This window comes from Setaria italica, chromosome IV (assembly GCF_000263155.2).
Source record: "Setaria italica strain Yugu1 chromosome IV, Setaria_italica_v2.0, whole genome shotgun sequence".
NCBI classification, from domain to species: Eukaryota; Viridiplantae; Streptophyta; class Magnoliopsida; order Poales; family Poaceae; genus Setaria; species Setaria italica.
This window is the reverse complement of record NC_028453.1, coordinates 36,833,902-36,848,428: the sequence shown is the minus strand read 5'-3', so window position 1 is coordinate 36,848,428 and position 14,527 is coordinate 36,833,902. Positions and strand designations below refer to the sequence as shown.

At 53.9% G+C, this 14,527-nt stretch overlaps 2 protein-coding genes across 3 annotated transcripts; both read right to left on the bottom strand.

The window, feature by feature from the left end:
* Positions 1–3,339: 3,339 nt before the first annotated feature.
* On the bottom strand, positions 3,340–5,170 carry LOC101757186 (AAA-ATPase At5g17760). Its single transcript, XM_004967192.3, has one exon. It carries the CDS (start codon positions 5,049–5,051, stop codon positions 3,546–3,548), a length of 1,506 nt encoding a protein of 501 aa, XP_004967249.1. The 5' UTR covers positions 5,052–5,170; the 3' UTR covers positions 3,340–3,545.
* Positions 5,171–8,871: 3,701 nt separating this feature from the next.
* Positions 8,872–12,384, bottom strand: LOC101769073 (protein ENHANCED DISEASE RESISTANCE 2-like). 2 transcript variants are annotated; one of them, XM_004966074.4, is made up of 3 exons: positions 11,875–12,384; positions 11,139–11,727; positions 8,872–9,093 (listed from the first exon to the last, which is right to left on the bottom strand). In XM_004966074.4, exons 1-3 carry the CDS (start codon positions 12,253–12,255, stop codon positions 9,086–9,088), a joined length of 978 nt encoding a protein of 325 aa, XP_004966131.1. In that variant the 5' UTR covers positions 12,256–12,384; the 3' UTR covers positions 8,872–9,085. The 2 variants fall into 2 exon arrangements, with proteins under 2 accessions (XP_004966131.1, XP_022681785.1); XM_022826050.1 differs by lacking the exon at positions 8,872–9,093 and adding an exon at positions 9,949–10,967.
* Positions 12,385–14,527: the final 2,143 nt, after the last annotated feature.

Sequence of the window (14,527 nt, the reverse complement as noted above, 5' to 3'; positions counted from 1 at the left end):
AAAATGAAGACAGACCGTGGGTAGGACTGGATATCCCCTGTATCAAAAGCGACAAAGACCTTTTCAATGCATCAACGATAGTCACGGTGGGTAATGGCAGGAAAGTGCTTTTTTGGCACTCCTCCTGGATAAATGGGACAGCACCGAAAAACATAGTGCCACTGCTGTTCCAAAGGTCCATACGGAAAAACTTCACAGTACATAAAGCACTAGAGAATAACTACTGGATTGACCAAATCTCCCCACTAACCACAGGAGATGATATTCGAGAATATGTAAACCTGTGGGAGGAAATCCAAGCACAACAAATCATTCCAGAAATAGAGGATGATATCAAGTGGCGCTGGACAGAAAATGGAGAATACTCAACACAGAGCGCATACCTCATACAATTCCAAGGCAGAACAACAAATATCAACATCACTCCGATATGGAAGGCTAAAGCAGAACCCAAGTGCAAGATTTTTGCCTGGATCCTACTACACAGGAAAATTCTAACGGCTGATAACTTGGCAAAGCGGAACTGGCCGAATGACCCAATATGCAAACTATGTAATACAGCCCCAAAGACACCGACACACCTATGTAAAGACTGCGCTTACACTATCGCCGTTTGGAGCCACTTGGCTACATGGTTCGGTCTGCACCACTTGCCGACACCGCAGGGGATTTCAACGATTTACAAGTGGTGGAAGCAAAGACGAAGACATATTGAAAAGCAAAACAGACCCTACTTCGATGGACTGGTCATCTATTTTTGGTGGAACACATGGAAAGAACGAAATAGAAGAACATTCAATCAACAGAGCAAATCCTTTGAGGATGTGGCATACCTAATTAAGGAGGAAGCTGGACAATACCAATGGGCAACTCAGGGCAACACCTAGGACCCCCAACAAGACACCTAGCTTTTCTGTTTATTTTCTCACTATTTTGCTGCCCCGGGGGGCAGTCATTTCTTACCTTTCTTTCGTTGATTTCCTAGTTGTGGCTCCGTTTGTTCAGGGGTCGATTTTTTCAGTTGTTTTCCAGTTGTACTCTAATTTTTTCGTTTTCACTTCTTTCTAATAAAATTTCGGCAAACCTCTTGCTGTCCGTTCAAAAATAATCCGGACATATATATGAGTATGAATTGGTAATTAGAGTTCGATGAGGAGAATACCATCATGAAGTTCTTCTATCGGGAGCTTATCTCCGATGTAATCAATTGTGGATGCAAAGTATCCTTACCAACGGTCCATTCAAATGCCAGCTTTATGGATGCCCTTATATACTTGCCATGAGAGAGATGAATTCTTACATTTTTGCCAAAATCGCAGACGTGGCAGGCCAGGTCGGATGGCCAGCGTGGACAGACCATGCGGAATGACCCATTTACCCCCTTCTAGCCAACTACCTGCCACCTCGTCTCCTTATGACAGCCTGGGCCCACTCGTCATCCCTAACCTCCCTCACTCCCCCATCTGCTTTGCGTACAGGAGCGGGGGTCAGCTGGGGGCTCTGGACAACCTCCGCGACTGGGGCGTCTGGTACTGCCTCGTCGCCCTCCTTGAGTGTGCTAGAAAAGATATATCTGCATGCATGTTTCTCTCCCCTTTTAATTCCTTCCCTCCCACAGAACAAAACAGAATCAATCGAATCAAATTGAGTCAATTCAATCCAATCCAATTCAGTTCATCAGATCGAGGAGATCAGGACGCATTGGCAACGGATGGCAACATGCATGCAGATATTTGAAGCAATCCAGCAGCAGGCCGGCGAGGGGAAGGTGACCATGCATCCCCTGCTCGCTAAGACAATTGCTGTCCCTCAACAATTCTGAATCTTCATTAAAAAAAACAATTCTCTCCTTCTCAGTTGCAATCACGGCCGCAGCAGCGCATTGGTGACGCCACCGCTGGATGGCCCTGCGGTCCCTGCTCCTCGTGGCTCTACTCCACCTCCTCCATTGCCTGGCCTTCCTCACTGCCTCGTCGCCGTGTGGCCTCAATCCTGTGCCGAAACTTCATGATCTGTGAGAGCAGTAGCGGGGGGATTGAGGGAGCGGAGGAGAGGAACACGAAGTTGGGGCTGGAAGTGCGAGAGGAGGCGCGGAAAGGCGCGTGATTTGAGCTTCGGCGGGGCTGCTTGCTGGCAGAAGCAGATGGGGGAGGAGGGAGGTTAGGGATGACGAGTGGAGCCCGACTGTCATAGGGAGAGGGAGGTGGCAGGGAGTGGTTTGCCGGGGGCAAACGAGTCATTTCGTCTGGCCTGCCCACGCTGTCCGTCCGACTTGGCCTGCCACGTCTGCGATTTTGGCAAAAAGTTGTAAGAATCCGTCTCTCCCGTGATAAATATGTAGGGGCATCCGTAAATCTAGCATTTGAATGCCGGTCGTTCGTAAGAATGGCAAAATATTAAATATCCCCATAGAAATGCCATTGTCGAGCAACGATCCGTTGCAAATTTAGCAGAATTGCGTGTGCAAACATATATGCAACAAGTACGATCTATGTGGGTGATCCAGCATGCTACCACAAAAAATTCGTCCGATAGGAGAGCCCTGACCCCTAAGTCCCTCACTAGAAGCACGGTAATGAGCAGAGTCGGTGACGGTAGTGGCAGCGCGCAGGCGTGCAGCACCTCCTGAGTCCTCCACTGTCAGTCTCCTATGCGCCCATATCGCAAAGGAGGGGCGCTGGAGGGGCAGAAACAGTAACGACGGCAGTGTGGGGGTGCGGCGCGCGCCCCGCCCGGATCCGGCCGCTCCGACGCACACCTGTCGCCCCTCGCCGCCGTCCCGCGCCAGTCGATGTTGTTCGCGCAGACCCACCCTACCCATCGGTGGTCGATGCTCGCGCTGGTCCGTGCGCCATCCCCACCACTCCCATGTGCCCGGACTCCGTACCCCATCCACCCGCCGTGTCGTCGCCGTGCCGCCACCAGTGCGAGTGCGAGACGAACGGATGAGGAAGAAATGAAGAGATAAGGAATAAAGGAAAATGAAGAAATGAAAATTAAGAAAGGTTTGATATATTTTAATAATGTCACTTGACATATTTTCAATCATAACTCTATACCACCTGTATTACTCATGCATACTACCTATACTATAGCGGAAGATTTTATGGATTCTTTTATCGAACAGTAGTATAACCTTGTATTGTATTGTGTACCGTAAAAGACACGGTCGGCGTTTGGTTCCATGTCATGCCGGCATCAATCCAAAGTCTGCAATAGCTAATGTAGCCGAAATCGGACCAGTAGTGGTTTACCCTACCTAATTTTGTTTGGTGTCGTCAGTCGAGTTAGGTCAGGTCACTGAGGTCACTTCACAACCTGACATGACACATGCCCCCATGGAATTTTCTCCTCGGTTTATCTGCTGACGATGCAACTTGCCACAAGTAGTTAAAAGATTTTTACTTAATTCACTCTACAAAGTAAAAGTCTCTTGTGATGTGGTGACCGTGACACTAATCTGATGTTGTATTGGCCACCAATTCCCGACGTCGACGACATTGGTTGCACCTGATGATAGGTGACGACTTGATAACGATCGATCCCTACACGTCGTTGCTCACTACGCACTTCTGAGCAATGCTCTTGGTGTTGAGATCGTCGACGAGCTTCTGCAGCGCGGCGTGGGCTCCGTCGCCGTCGCAGCCCATGAACACCTCCGCGACGTCGGCCGGCGTCAAATGCACCTCCTCCAGCAGCCTCTCTGCCTCTCCCATCAGCTCCTCATACCTGTCGTCATCAGCTGGCTCACGATCGTCGTCACCGAGGTAGTTCTTGGCGAGCACGCGCAGCGCGTGGCCCTTGCAGTATCCGAGCTCAATCTTGCGGTCCATGCGGCCGGGGCGGAGCAGCGCCGGGTCGAGGCGGTCGACGTGGTTGCTGGTGAACACGATGAGCCGCTCCCCGACGCACGACGACCAGAGCCCGTCCACGAAGTTGAGCACGCCGGAGAGGCTGATCTTCTCCCGGTGGCCATGAGGCGGGAACGGGGAGACGCGGACGGGACGCGGCGTCCCCGGGTCGTCGGACTCGGCGTCCTGGCTCGTCCGGTCGAAGAGGCCGAGCGAGCAGTCGATGTCCTCGACGACGATGAGCGACTTGGGGCGCGTGGATGCGAGCAGCCGCCGGAGGTCGGAGTTGGAGCCGACAGCGGTGAGCTCGAGGTCGTAGATGTCGAACTCGAGGAGGTTGGCGATTGCCGCGATAAGGCTGGTCTTGCCGGTGCCCGGCGGTCCGTGGAGCAGGTACCCGCGCTTCCACGCGCGTCCGGCGCGCGCGTAGTGCTCCCGCCGCCGCACGAAGCGGAGCAGGTCGTCGCGGATGCCGTCCCGGAGCGCTGGGTCGACGGCGAGCGTGTCGAACGTGGACGGGTGCTTGAACGGGTGCGACGACCACATCATCTGGTGGTCGTCCACCCCGCCGCCGCCGCCGCAGAACATGCCGGGGCTGTTGGTGTAGAGCCTCCGCTCCCGCATCCTGAGCCGCAGCTCCGCCGCCTCCGCGAGGACGTGGTCGACGTACGCGCCGCGGACGACGTCTCGGTGGCGCCGCGGGAACTCGAGCCGCAGGCACCGCTGCTGCCGCCCGCTCCCCATGCCGCCGCCGAGGCCCCCGAACCCGCCGCGCGAGCCGCCGCCGAACGGCCAGTGCGCGCCGCCGCCGGGCCCCTGGTCCACGCGCTGCGACCTCCACGCGACGCGGACGCCCCGGAACGTGTCGCGCGCGGCGTGGTCGTCGGGGAGCGACGCCACGGGCCCCGGTGCGCCGTGGGACTTGTGGAGGTGCAGGGCCGGCGCGGTCGCGAGGCAGCGCGCGCCGAGGTAGAGCTGCGCGGCCTCGTAGAGCTCGTTGGGGACGCCGTTGGCGTCCGCCTCGAGGATGACGATGGTGTCGGTGGGGTGGGCGAGCGCGGCAGCGGCGCGGGCCAGCAGCGCCCGCAGCGCACCGTGCGCCTCGGGGGGGAGGACCTCCTGCAGCGCCGCGCGCACCACCACGGCGGTGGCGACGAGCGAGCCCAGGGAGCTCCAGCTCAGGGCCGCCGGCGGCTTCATGCCGTCGATGGCAGCTCGCAACGTCAGCCCTGCCCCTCTCGCTCTCCCTCTCCCTCTCCCTCTCCCTCTCCCTCTCTCTCTCTCTCTGAACTTCTGAACTTCTGAAGACAGTGACTGCAGCGATGGCGAATCATGTAGCACGTGTTATGTACTGCTCCTCGAGGAACCGACTCGTGCTCGCAATAATTTGTCGTGGAGTCGGTGAGGGTGGCGGGAATAATCTAACGCATTTCACTGACGCCGGCCGCATGAGAGCTCGGTTGACTCTGCTTGACTTGCCGAACGTTGCGATGCTCGGTAGCCATTTCCATGTTACTTCAAGGGTGGTTATGGTTATAGTTATAAAAGTGTGAGGACCAACGTTTCTTGGAATCTGAAAACCGTAGTGGGTTTGGTGGGCTGCTTCGTCGTTAACGAAAGCTTAACGGTCAAGGAAGTAATGAGCAATGTACCTGACGAGGAGTGCTGCATTATGTTGGAGGTGGTGCGTGGACTAGATTAGCAATTCGCTGGGCGCTTTCCAAATCGCGACTCGAGTTAAGCACGTCAGAAACCACGATGAACTTGGACCGACGCTAGTTTCGTCAATGGAGCCGTGCGCCCGTGCGGGACCAGGAAACTAATTGGTTGAACTCTTATCTTGATTACTACTCCCTCCGTCCTAAATTATAGGTCATTTTGACTTTTCTAAATTTATATATACTATTATGTCTAGATGCATTTAGACATAGGGTATATTCAAGTGTATAGCAAAATTTATGAATTAAAAAAAGTTAAAATAACCTTTAATTTCGAACGGAGAGAGTAAGAGTGTGTTTGGTTGCATGCACCACATGATGCATGCATGGATGATCCTAGATGGGATGGTTCAATCAATTTGCTTGTACCATATGGTTCACTCTAATTAGTAGAATAATATATTAAGTGGGATGACCTCATCCTGGATGAGTTGGTCCAATTCACCCAACCAAACAAAAGGATCATTATTATTTTGAATCATTATTATTTTGAATCATTATTATTTTGAATCATTTGATACATGAATCAAATGATACCACTAACCAAACAGGGTAATAAGAACAATCCAGTATGGACATGTTACTTCGCTCTTCAGTTTAATAAAAGAGTTACTCTGGTAATACAATCACACAAAGCTTCTTTGCGAGTTCACGTTCACGGTTTAAAAACTTCTTCGGAACAGCTTGTCCTTTAACTTTTTTTTTTCCTTTTGAGCAAACTGTTTTCCTAGGGAATTTTGTGGCGACAGCTCGACAGTTCTGTCTTTTCTCTCTCTCTCTCTCTCGTGTTTTGTGAGTACTGTACATTGCAGCAGACTGCTGGGTAGCTGGACCAGAGCGAAAAGTGTTCGTCTTCACGGTCATATACTCGCCCCAGGTCCAAAAGATCCTAACTGGGTCTGGGCCGTGCAAGTCACCAACGGGCTATTAAAGTCGAAAGCATGGAAGATGGGCTGTTGCTGGGCTTTTCTTGAGCTGACGGATTTCCCATTTGGTCAGTGAAGGCCTATAGGATCACACAGCCGAGAGCACGTGTTGGCCGCCGCGCCGCGCGCGCCATCGCCGCCTCCAATTCGAACCGACCGTACCCTAAGCCGGCGGCGCCGGCGCTCCTCATAACCAGGCTCCCAAGTCGCCACGTTGCTCAACCAACCCAGATCAACGCTTCTCGCCGCGTTCCGAATCCTTGTCGCCGCCATGGGCGCCGCCTCGTGCTGCTGCAGCAGCTAGCGTCGTGTTCGTGGGCATTGGGCAACGCCCCGTGGTCTCTCTCCGCGTGGCAACGGACAAGCAGAACCTCACCAGGCGAAAAGGGCTCCGCCTTCGTCGAGTACCTCGACGACGAGACCGCCCTCAGCGCCTGCCGCAACCTGCACGGCCGCCGGCCCCTCCGCGGCCGGGTGCTGCTCGCCGTGGCCTCGGCGCGTGACGCCGCCGCGGCGGCCAAGAGCAGCAAACGTGGCTCGGGCGCCCGGGAGCCAAAGCCGAAGCGACCGGCTGGAGGATGGCCAGCCCATTGTTCCTAGCGTTGTCCGCCGCTGATGGTCGATTGATCAGATCGCTGTGCATATTTCCTTGTCCTTTTTTTCGAGCCTTCATCGTTCGTTCACGAGTATCGGGCACAAGCAAATTGGGCAACTGACGGCACAGCAGTGGCGGCACTGCGGCCCCCGCCTTCACACCTGCCGACGCCAACGCTGACGAGGCTTCTTCGCGCCTTCCATGTCACTTCTCACTCACTGACCCGCTAATGACACCACGACTACATGCCGCATATGCGACAAATAACGATTTATCGTAATGCGGGGTCCCCTGTCAGCTCTCTCTTCCTCCTCTCCTGTTAGGATTTCGGGCTGATGCCATCGCTGGGGTTAAGGCTTCGGGTTTGAGGCTACCGGGGGAGGCCTAATCGCCACCGACCTTAGGGGGCCACAGGTAGGCCTCACGGGGAGGCAGGTTGCGGGGTGGTGCGGTGCGGCGGTGGGGACGCCATCGGCTGAGGTCGGCAGCTGGACAACTGGTGGGCTAGGGACGGGCGGGGTGAGGGTTGGAGGTGAGCTCCTCGGTGGAGCCGGGGTGGCGGCGGATGCGGCGGCATGAGCCGTCGGAGTCGGAGAAGGAAGGCGGCGGGGGAGTCACCAGGTTACCGCGGGGGGAGGAGGAGGGTCGACTCGCAAGAGATGATGCAGAAGGACGGTGCGGGGCGTGCGGGGAGGAAGGTGGTGGCCGCATGGTCGTGGGCCACGTGCTTGCTGCCTTCAGCGGCACGTCTCGCGCCCGCCAGTGACCACTCCACCCGACCGGTCCGCGCACGGCGCGCTGGGCAGGGCAGAGCCTGCGCGATCCTTTTCACCCCGCCAGGACAGCACGGGCACGATCCAGATCTACAGAGATACTACCTGTCGCCATGCCTGCCTGCCCACCTTCTCCTCCTCGTCCCAGGAATTTCGAGGCGGGTGGCAGCAGCACTGGCAGCCTGCATCTGAGGCTGAGCGTTGAGCGGTGCCGGACATGGCAGCAGACGATGAGTGCAGCCGTGCAGGGACCAGAGGTGCACTGGCGACGTAGTAATGCCCGGTGACACGGGCGTGACTCTGATCTGGAGCGGGGATCTCGCTCGCTCGCCGTCAACGGTCTTTTTTGAAACTTTGCCGTCGCCGGTCTCTCCCCCTCTCTCACCATCGCCGTCGTCGTCGTTCGTGTAAAGCGCTAGCGCACGGCGGACAGACGAATGAACTGACAGGACCATGCAGGCGGCCACGCACGCAACGCAGCGCCCGATCTGCTTTCGCGGATCCTGACGAGACGGTGCGCGTGCAAAAGGCGCGCGGAGGCGTCACGTCGCACCCAGCGCTGTGACCGAGACCTTTGCAAAGTCAGGAGATGCCTTCCTTGCCGCAACAGGTTCCGTGCTCGGACTTTCCGGCCGCATTGTTTGGCAAACCAGCGCTGTCCCTACACACTGATCTGGACGGCCTGCGTAAAAGATCCTTTTCCTTTTCTGCGTAAGTACTATGAACTAGTGCTGTCCTAGGGCTCTGAAATTCAGAGAAGAAACACGGAACAGCAGCAGCTCTGCAAATGTCTATGCAGATTGCTGTTTACGGAAAGGGTTCAGTGAGACGAGATCTAAGAACTGAGCAACTGAATCGCGGCATGTTCTTAGAACAAGGGGTTTGATGGCCTTCACGGCCGAGCAGGCAAGATCACTTAGATCAGGCCAGATATTTTCCAACAAGCAGAGAGGCAGAGATCAGGGACGTGTGGCTGGCTGCAGCTAAAGACAAGCCGGGGCATCATGGTTATGTTACGAAACGCACCCAAGATTAATATACTATTAATTCCGCACGCATCCATCAGGCTTACGTAGGTTCTCATCACAACCAAATGAACTCGACTTTTATGCCCTGTCTTTACCCTGCCGGCATTTCTCTGTCCTCCGGCTCCGGCTCTCGCCGTCTTTCTCCGACTGATGGATGGATGGTTTTTGGCAGCGCACTCTCGCATCCTCCGCGCCTATTTTCCTGAAGAAGACGAAATCGGAAATGTCAGTTGGTTTACCAGTGGTGTGCACCTTGAAGATATTCGCCCTGTTCGGCTGGACTTATAAGCCGGCTGAAAAGTTGAAACGGCTTATTTGTTGGAAGAGAAAAATACTGTTCGGTGGCTGATAAGCTGAAGTGAACAGAGCGATTAGTGCATACTACTGTGCTCATCTATAAATGTACAATGTAGTATGCCTCTTTAAACAAGAACTGAACAGGTAGACTGCAGGGTGAAATGCGGAAGTTTTTGTGTGGTCAGGTGTACATCCACACCTCACAGGAGGTGGTTTGATAATTCTCGACGACATCATCAGAATAAGTGCACGCCAAAACTGAAAATCCCAGGCCATTTTTAAATGCGAACAACTGCTTACCTTATCTAGATGGGAAATGCTATATAGATTGGAAATGTCCGGTGGTTGTACGAATCAAACTGCTAAAATTTCTTCTACTTTCAAATAGTATGCTAAAAAATTAGTGAATTGCTTTGCGAAGTGATCACGTTCAGATGCCCTAGACAAATGAAGGCGCCAGAAATCATGTTCTCTTGTCCAAAAGAAGAAACTTTCGGACCACCGAAAGGCAATATGTAGTTCAACCAAGAAACAAAACATATGTTCGTCTCTGACACCACTGTTACACTGCTCTAGAACGTTTAGCTAACCCACTTGTAAAATGCATCAAACTATCGAGACCGGGCTGAAGGTTGATTAACGGCCCACCTAAATGACAAGCTGGTCCTAAATGTATGTCGTTATCAATCATCTATCAGGCACATGTCCATGTCTCCCTGCAAGCAACTAAACAACCACACATGCAAGCAAAGGAACAATGAAGGCAATCTTGTTCAAGAAAAGTTTTAAACCCAGCACCAACCCTCCCGTCCTTAACAAGGGAAGCAACATGCTTTCCCAAGAGACAGATCGTGGTCCATCCATCTGCGACCAGAGGTACAGAAAACAGGTAGATTTTAACAGGCGTTACAGGGAGCATAATGGGGGACAGCATACGGCAAATCCACCAACGCACATCTACCCAATTACTCCCATGTACCCTGGCAGAAGTGCCCAATGTGGAGAAAATTGCCTAAACTTCTCTTTCTAGCCCAGTAAGAGACTCCAACCTACATTCCACATTTTCACCTACTATAGCTATAGAGTATGCTCTGTACAGGCACCACAGGCTAAACAAGTGAGGAACTTCTGAAGGACAGAGGACTGCGGTTGCATACACGTGAAGAGTATCCAAATTTGCAACCTTTGCATGTCCTGAAACTAGGGGAACGAAGTGGGCACAGTGCCATATACTACCAAGAAGAAACATGAGATTATCTTGACACTCGGCCTGTTCGCTTCAGCTTATTCAGCCGGTTTATCAGCCATCAAACAGTATTTTCCTCTCACAAGAAATCAGCCGTTTCAGCTTTTCAGCCGGCTTATAAGCTGAAGCGAACACGCCCAGTGATTGGTATTGTCATCCGATTTCACAATCTTAGACCATATTAAAAGAAGTCACATCAAGACAAATACTGCCCTTTGTTTTTGCCAATGGCCGTACTATTTAGCTCACAGCATCAGATCCCTAGAGCACACTTCCCATAAGCAATGACAGCAGCAATGGTCCTTGTCATCAGTCATCACAGTACCAAACGGAATAATCAAACCATTCGCGCTACGCCCACCCAACTCTAAAGGAATCAAGGATGCGGCGTTGAAGACTATAAATCGGGCCAAAGCCATTGCCATCAATTCTCATGCCTTGTAAGACTCAACTGCCTCCACTTAACAATCCAGTCCACCCTCAGATATCAGTTAATGACATACCTAACTAAAAGATGAGCATGTGACCATGTGCTACATAAACAAAAACTTGTCATCACGAGCTGGCACATGCTATCACAAATAATTGCATTTCTAATTCAAAATCAAAATCGCGGTCACCAAATAATTGCGAGAAAACTAATGGCGTTACTGTATTTAACAATAATGTGGGGATAACAATGGCGTAAGGAATTCAGCCCTCACCTCCGCTGTCTCGCCCCGGGCAACTCATCGACCTGCCGACCTTGCCGCCGGCATGTTCTTGCTGGCGGCTGTGATTGACCACCTTGGCCGAGCTGACCCTGAACCCTGCCCCAGCCCTGCCGGCTGTCTCAGGCATGGCCTCATCGGGCGGCAGCTCCACGTACTTTGCCGCGCTCATCTCCATCTGCGCGATGCGCACGGCGCCGAAGAGCCTCTCGGGCAGCTCCTCCTCGGACTGGGACTCGACGAGGAAGCCCATGTCGATGGTGACCGAGGTGACGGCGCCGAGCGCGAGGTGCAGGATGGCGCTGGCGATCGCGGAGCTGCCGATGTCAACGTCGATCTCGAGGTAGTCGTCGCCCTTGTGGTAGCGGCAGGTGAGCGCGCGGCCGAGGAGGCACGCGGCGTAGTTGCCGACGGTGGCGCGGACGAGCCATGGGCCCTTGACGATACGGTTGGCGATCTTGAAGCGCGCGTTGCGGTAGGCGTCGTCGCCGTGGACGAAGCGACCGAGCAGCGAGTCCGGCGGGATGGGCGCCTCCGCCGCGAAGTAGAACACCGCGCTGTACGCGTCCGGCCGGCCCGGCACCTGGGAGGGAGAATCGAAGGACGCGTCACAATTCAGAACCAAAAAAATAAAAAAGATCGAATCTCTCTCTCTCTCTCTCTCTCTCCTTCCTTCGGATTTCACGCGCCTAGATGCGATCGATCGGGTCTGGGTGTGTTGGGGATCGACCTGGAGATTGACGGCGAGGAGGAAGTGCGCGGTGGGGTCCTTCCTGAGGCGCGCGCGGCGGAAAGCGGCGGCGACGCGGTTGTCGTCGCGGGCGAGCACGTGGTCGAGCCGCGCGTGGGAGCGGAGCCAGTCGACGCCGGCGGGGCGGAGCAGCCACTCGGCGGCGGACGGAGCCTTGCCGCGCTTTCCGCCGCCGCCGGAGAAGTATCCCCGGGAGCGCAGGTGGAAGAGGTCCCCCGGCGGCGACGCCCAGCCGTTGGCTCCCCGGTCGAGGTCGACCTGGCGCAGCGAGCCGGCGGCCGCGGCCTCCTCCCGCCAGCTCCTGTCGCCGGAGCCGGCGGCGGCGGTCTTATTGGCGCGATCGGGCGTCGTCGGGCACATCGCCGCCGGGGGGCGCCGGCGAGGGGGCAGTTTGGGGAGAGATTTTGTTGGGTGGGCTTAGCGCGAATGGAGGAGCGGGGGAGCGTTGGACCTCGCTTTCGGAGGAGCTGCTGCCTATAAAACAGTGGGGGCGGATGCGGAATGGGATGCGGTCTTCTGGAAGGGGAAAAAAAGAAGAAGGGAAATATCGGCACGCTTTGTTTCCAAAAAAAAATATATATATCGGCACGCGGTGCCTTTGCTTTTAAGCACCCCAGCTCTCCTCTAATTCCTTGCCAAGCTCGTAGACTACAATTGGTAAATGTTTACGCAAAATAAAAAAATATCATTGCGCAAAAATAAAAGGTAAGAGTAAAGGTTGCAAAATATAGTACATAATCCACAATATTTTAGAGAGTGATATCGAATCACACAGTACAGACGCAGACGCTCACATACACATACGCACATTCGTCCCTACGAACACACGCACGTAATTCTACCCTTTTGAGCACCTCCAAAAAACTGAGCCGGCAAATTATAGAGATTGACGAAGTCACCATTAGCGCCTCGATGGACACGTCGCCTACTATTGAAAAGAATAACGCCGGTTAAGCTAAATGACGGTTAACCCTTTGATATAACACGGATTTGCACAATGTGAAGTGACCAACATCTTGTAATAAGTTGACAAGCCATGGAAAATTTGAAATGTATTTTTTACGAGAATTAGATATTCAGATAGAGATTTTGAGTTAGGTTTGTCTATTTAGGTCGACCTAGAGGGATGGACAAGGTGTTAGACAATGGCAGGCGGAACAACCAGTGTCACTCACGCGACATTAGCAGCAACTGGCTTCAGCAAAATTTGCAATTTGAGCCACCACTATGGAAAAACAGAGAAGGATTGGCTAGCAAATGCAAATGGGAAAGGAGAAGGGAGGACGACGAATGTGTCTGGGTGAAACGATATGATCGTATAGTTGATGAAGGGAAGGGGGATACGTGAGAGGGACAGGAAGGGATATAGCAAAATAAAGGGAATAGTTGACCTAATTAGCTGGATCAGGGTCAAGCGATCACCAAGTGTGATTAATACTCCCTCCTTTCATAGATTTTATTATTATCTATGAACTAAGAAACCAAAACGACATACAATTTGGAACGAAGGGAATAAAAACCAAATCACCTGAAAAGCTATAGCATGAAAGCAATCACGATGGAGTTTAGTTTAGTTCTCACTCCTTTTGTTTTGAAACAATGTTCTCGCAACCGTTCATTTTATCTGATGGTATGTTAAAGTCTTCCACATGGTGTGGGTTTTCAAAAAGGCCTTGTTGATCTTCTAGAGGCTGGCTATGTTCTTGGAAGTCTTATATTGCAGCATGGGCGTTAGGGATGGCAATCGGGTAGGTCTGGACCCGAGACATGCGGGTTTCAAACCCAACGGGGGTGGGGGTGGGTTCGGAACACATGGCGGGTGCGGAGCCGGGTTAAAGATTTCCCCCTCGGGACCCATGGAGCCCCGAATTTGACCCACAAAGCACAGCTACTGCCACACCGGCTTGCCTATCACTCACCCGCACCGGCCCACACCTCTCCGTAATGGCATGCTCCACGCCTCCAGCCCAGTAGCCCTCCACCCCCTTCTCCTCTCTCACCCACTCCCCGTGACCCCTGCCGACCTCCACCCCATCCTCACTCCCCAACGGTGGCAGCGATCGTCGCACCGCTGCAGGCCTCAACCACGCCGCCCTCTGCCCCGCATAGGCGACACGGCCGCACCCCTTTTCCTCCATATCACCCATCGACCGCCGCTATTCTCCCCATCTCCCCACTCCACAGCATCCCCACTCCACCGCAGGCAGTAGCAGCAACATGGACAACACGCTCCTCGATGACATCATCCAGTGCTGCCAGCCCATCAAGACCTGCGGTGCGGATCGCACGCCGACCAGTGCCGCGGACGCCTCCCGCGACATCTTCCTCCACCAGCCCATCAAGATCTGTGATGCGTACTTGTTGCTCCCCCTTTTGCCACTCTCGCCGTCATCCGCCGCCTCCGTCAACGACTCGGGTGTTAGTCCCCCTGTCGGTTGTCGAGAGGTTCGGGGGCGGGTGAAGTTTTTCACCCGTTTGCCGTTTCGAGGCAGGGGCGGGTTGTGGCTTGGGTTTCGGGGGCGTGTCCACGGAAGCTCCACCCGGCCCCGCCCGCCCCGTTGCCATCCCTAATGGGCGCATGGCATGTGGTGTCATCTTGTGCACCATACATATATCATGCAAAAAAAGTAAT

Excerpts from the sequence above, each read along its gene's own strand:
- LOC101757186 (XM_004967192.3), bottom strand. The coding sequence starts at position 5,051 with ATGAAGCCGCCGGCGGCCCTGAGCTGGAGCTCCCTGGGCTCGCTCGTC.
- LOC101769073 (XM_022826050.1), bottom strand. The coding sequence starts at position 12,255 with ATGTGCCCGACGACGCCCGATCGCGCCAATAAGACCGCCGCCGCCGGC. Across the intron at positions 11,728-11,874 it reads TCCTCGCCGTCAATCTCCAG|GTGCCGGGCCGGCCGGACGC; the intron begins GTCGATCCCCAA and ends TCTCCCTCCCAG. Across the intron at positions 10,968-11,138 it reads CCCGGGGCGAGACAGCGGAG|CACATGGTCACATGCTCATC; the intron begins GTGAGGGCTGAA and ends TTGTTTATGTAG.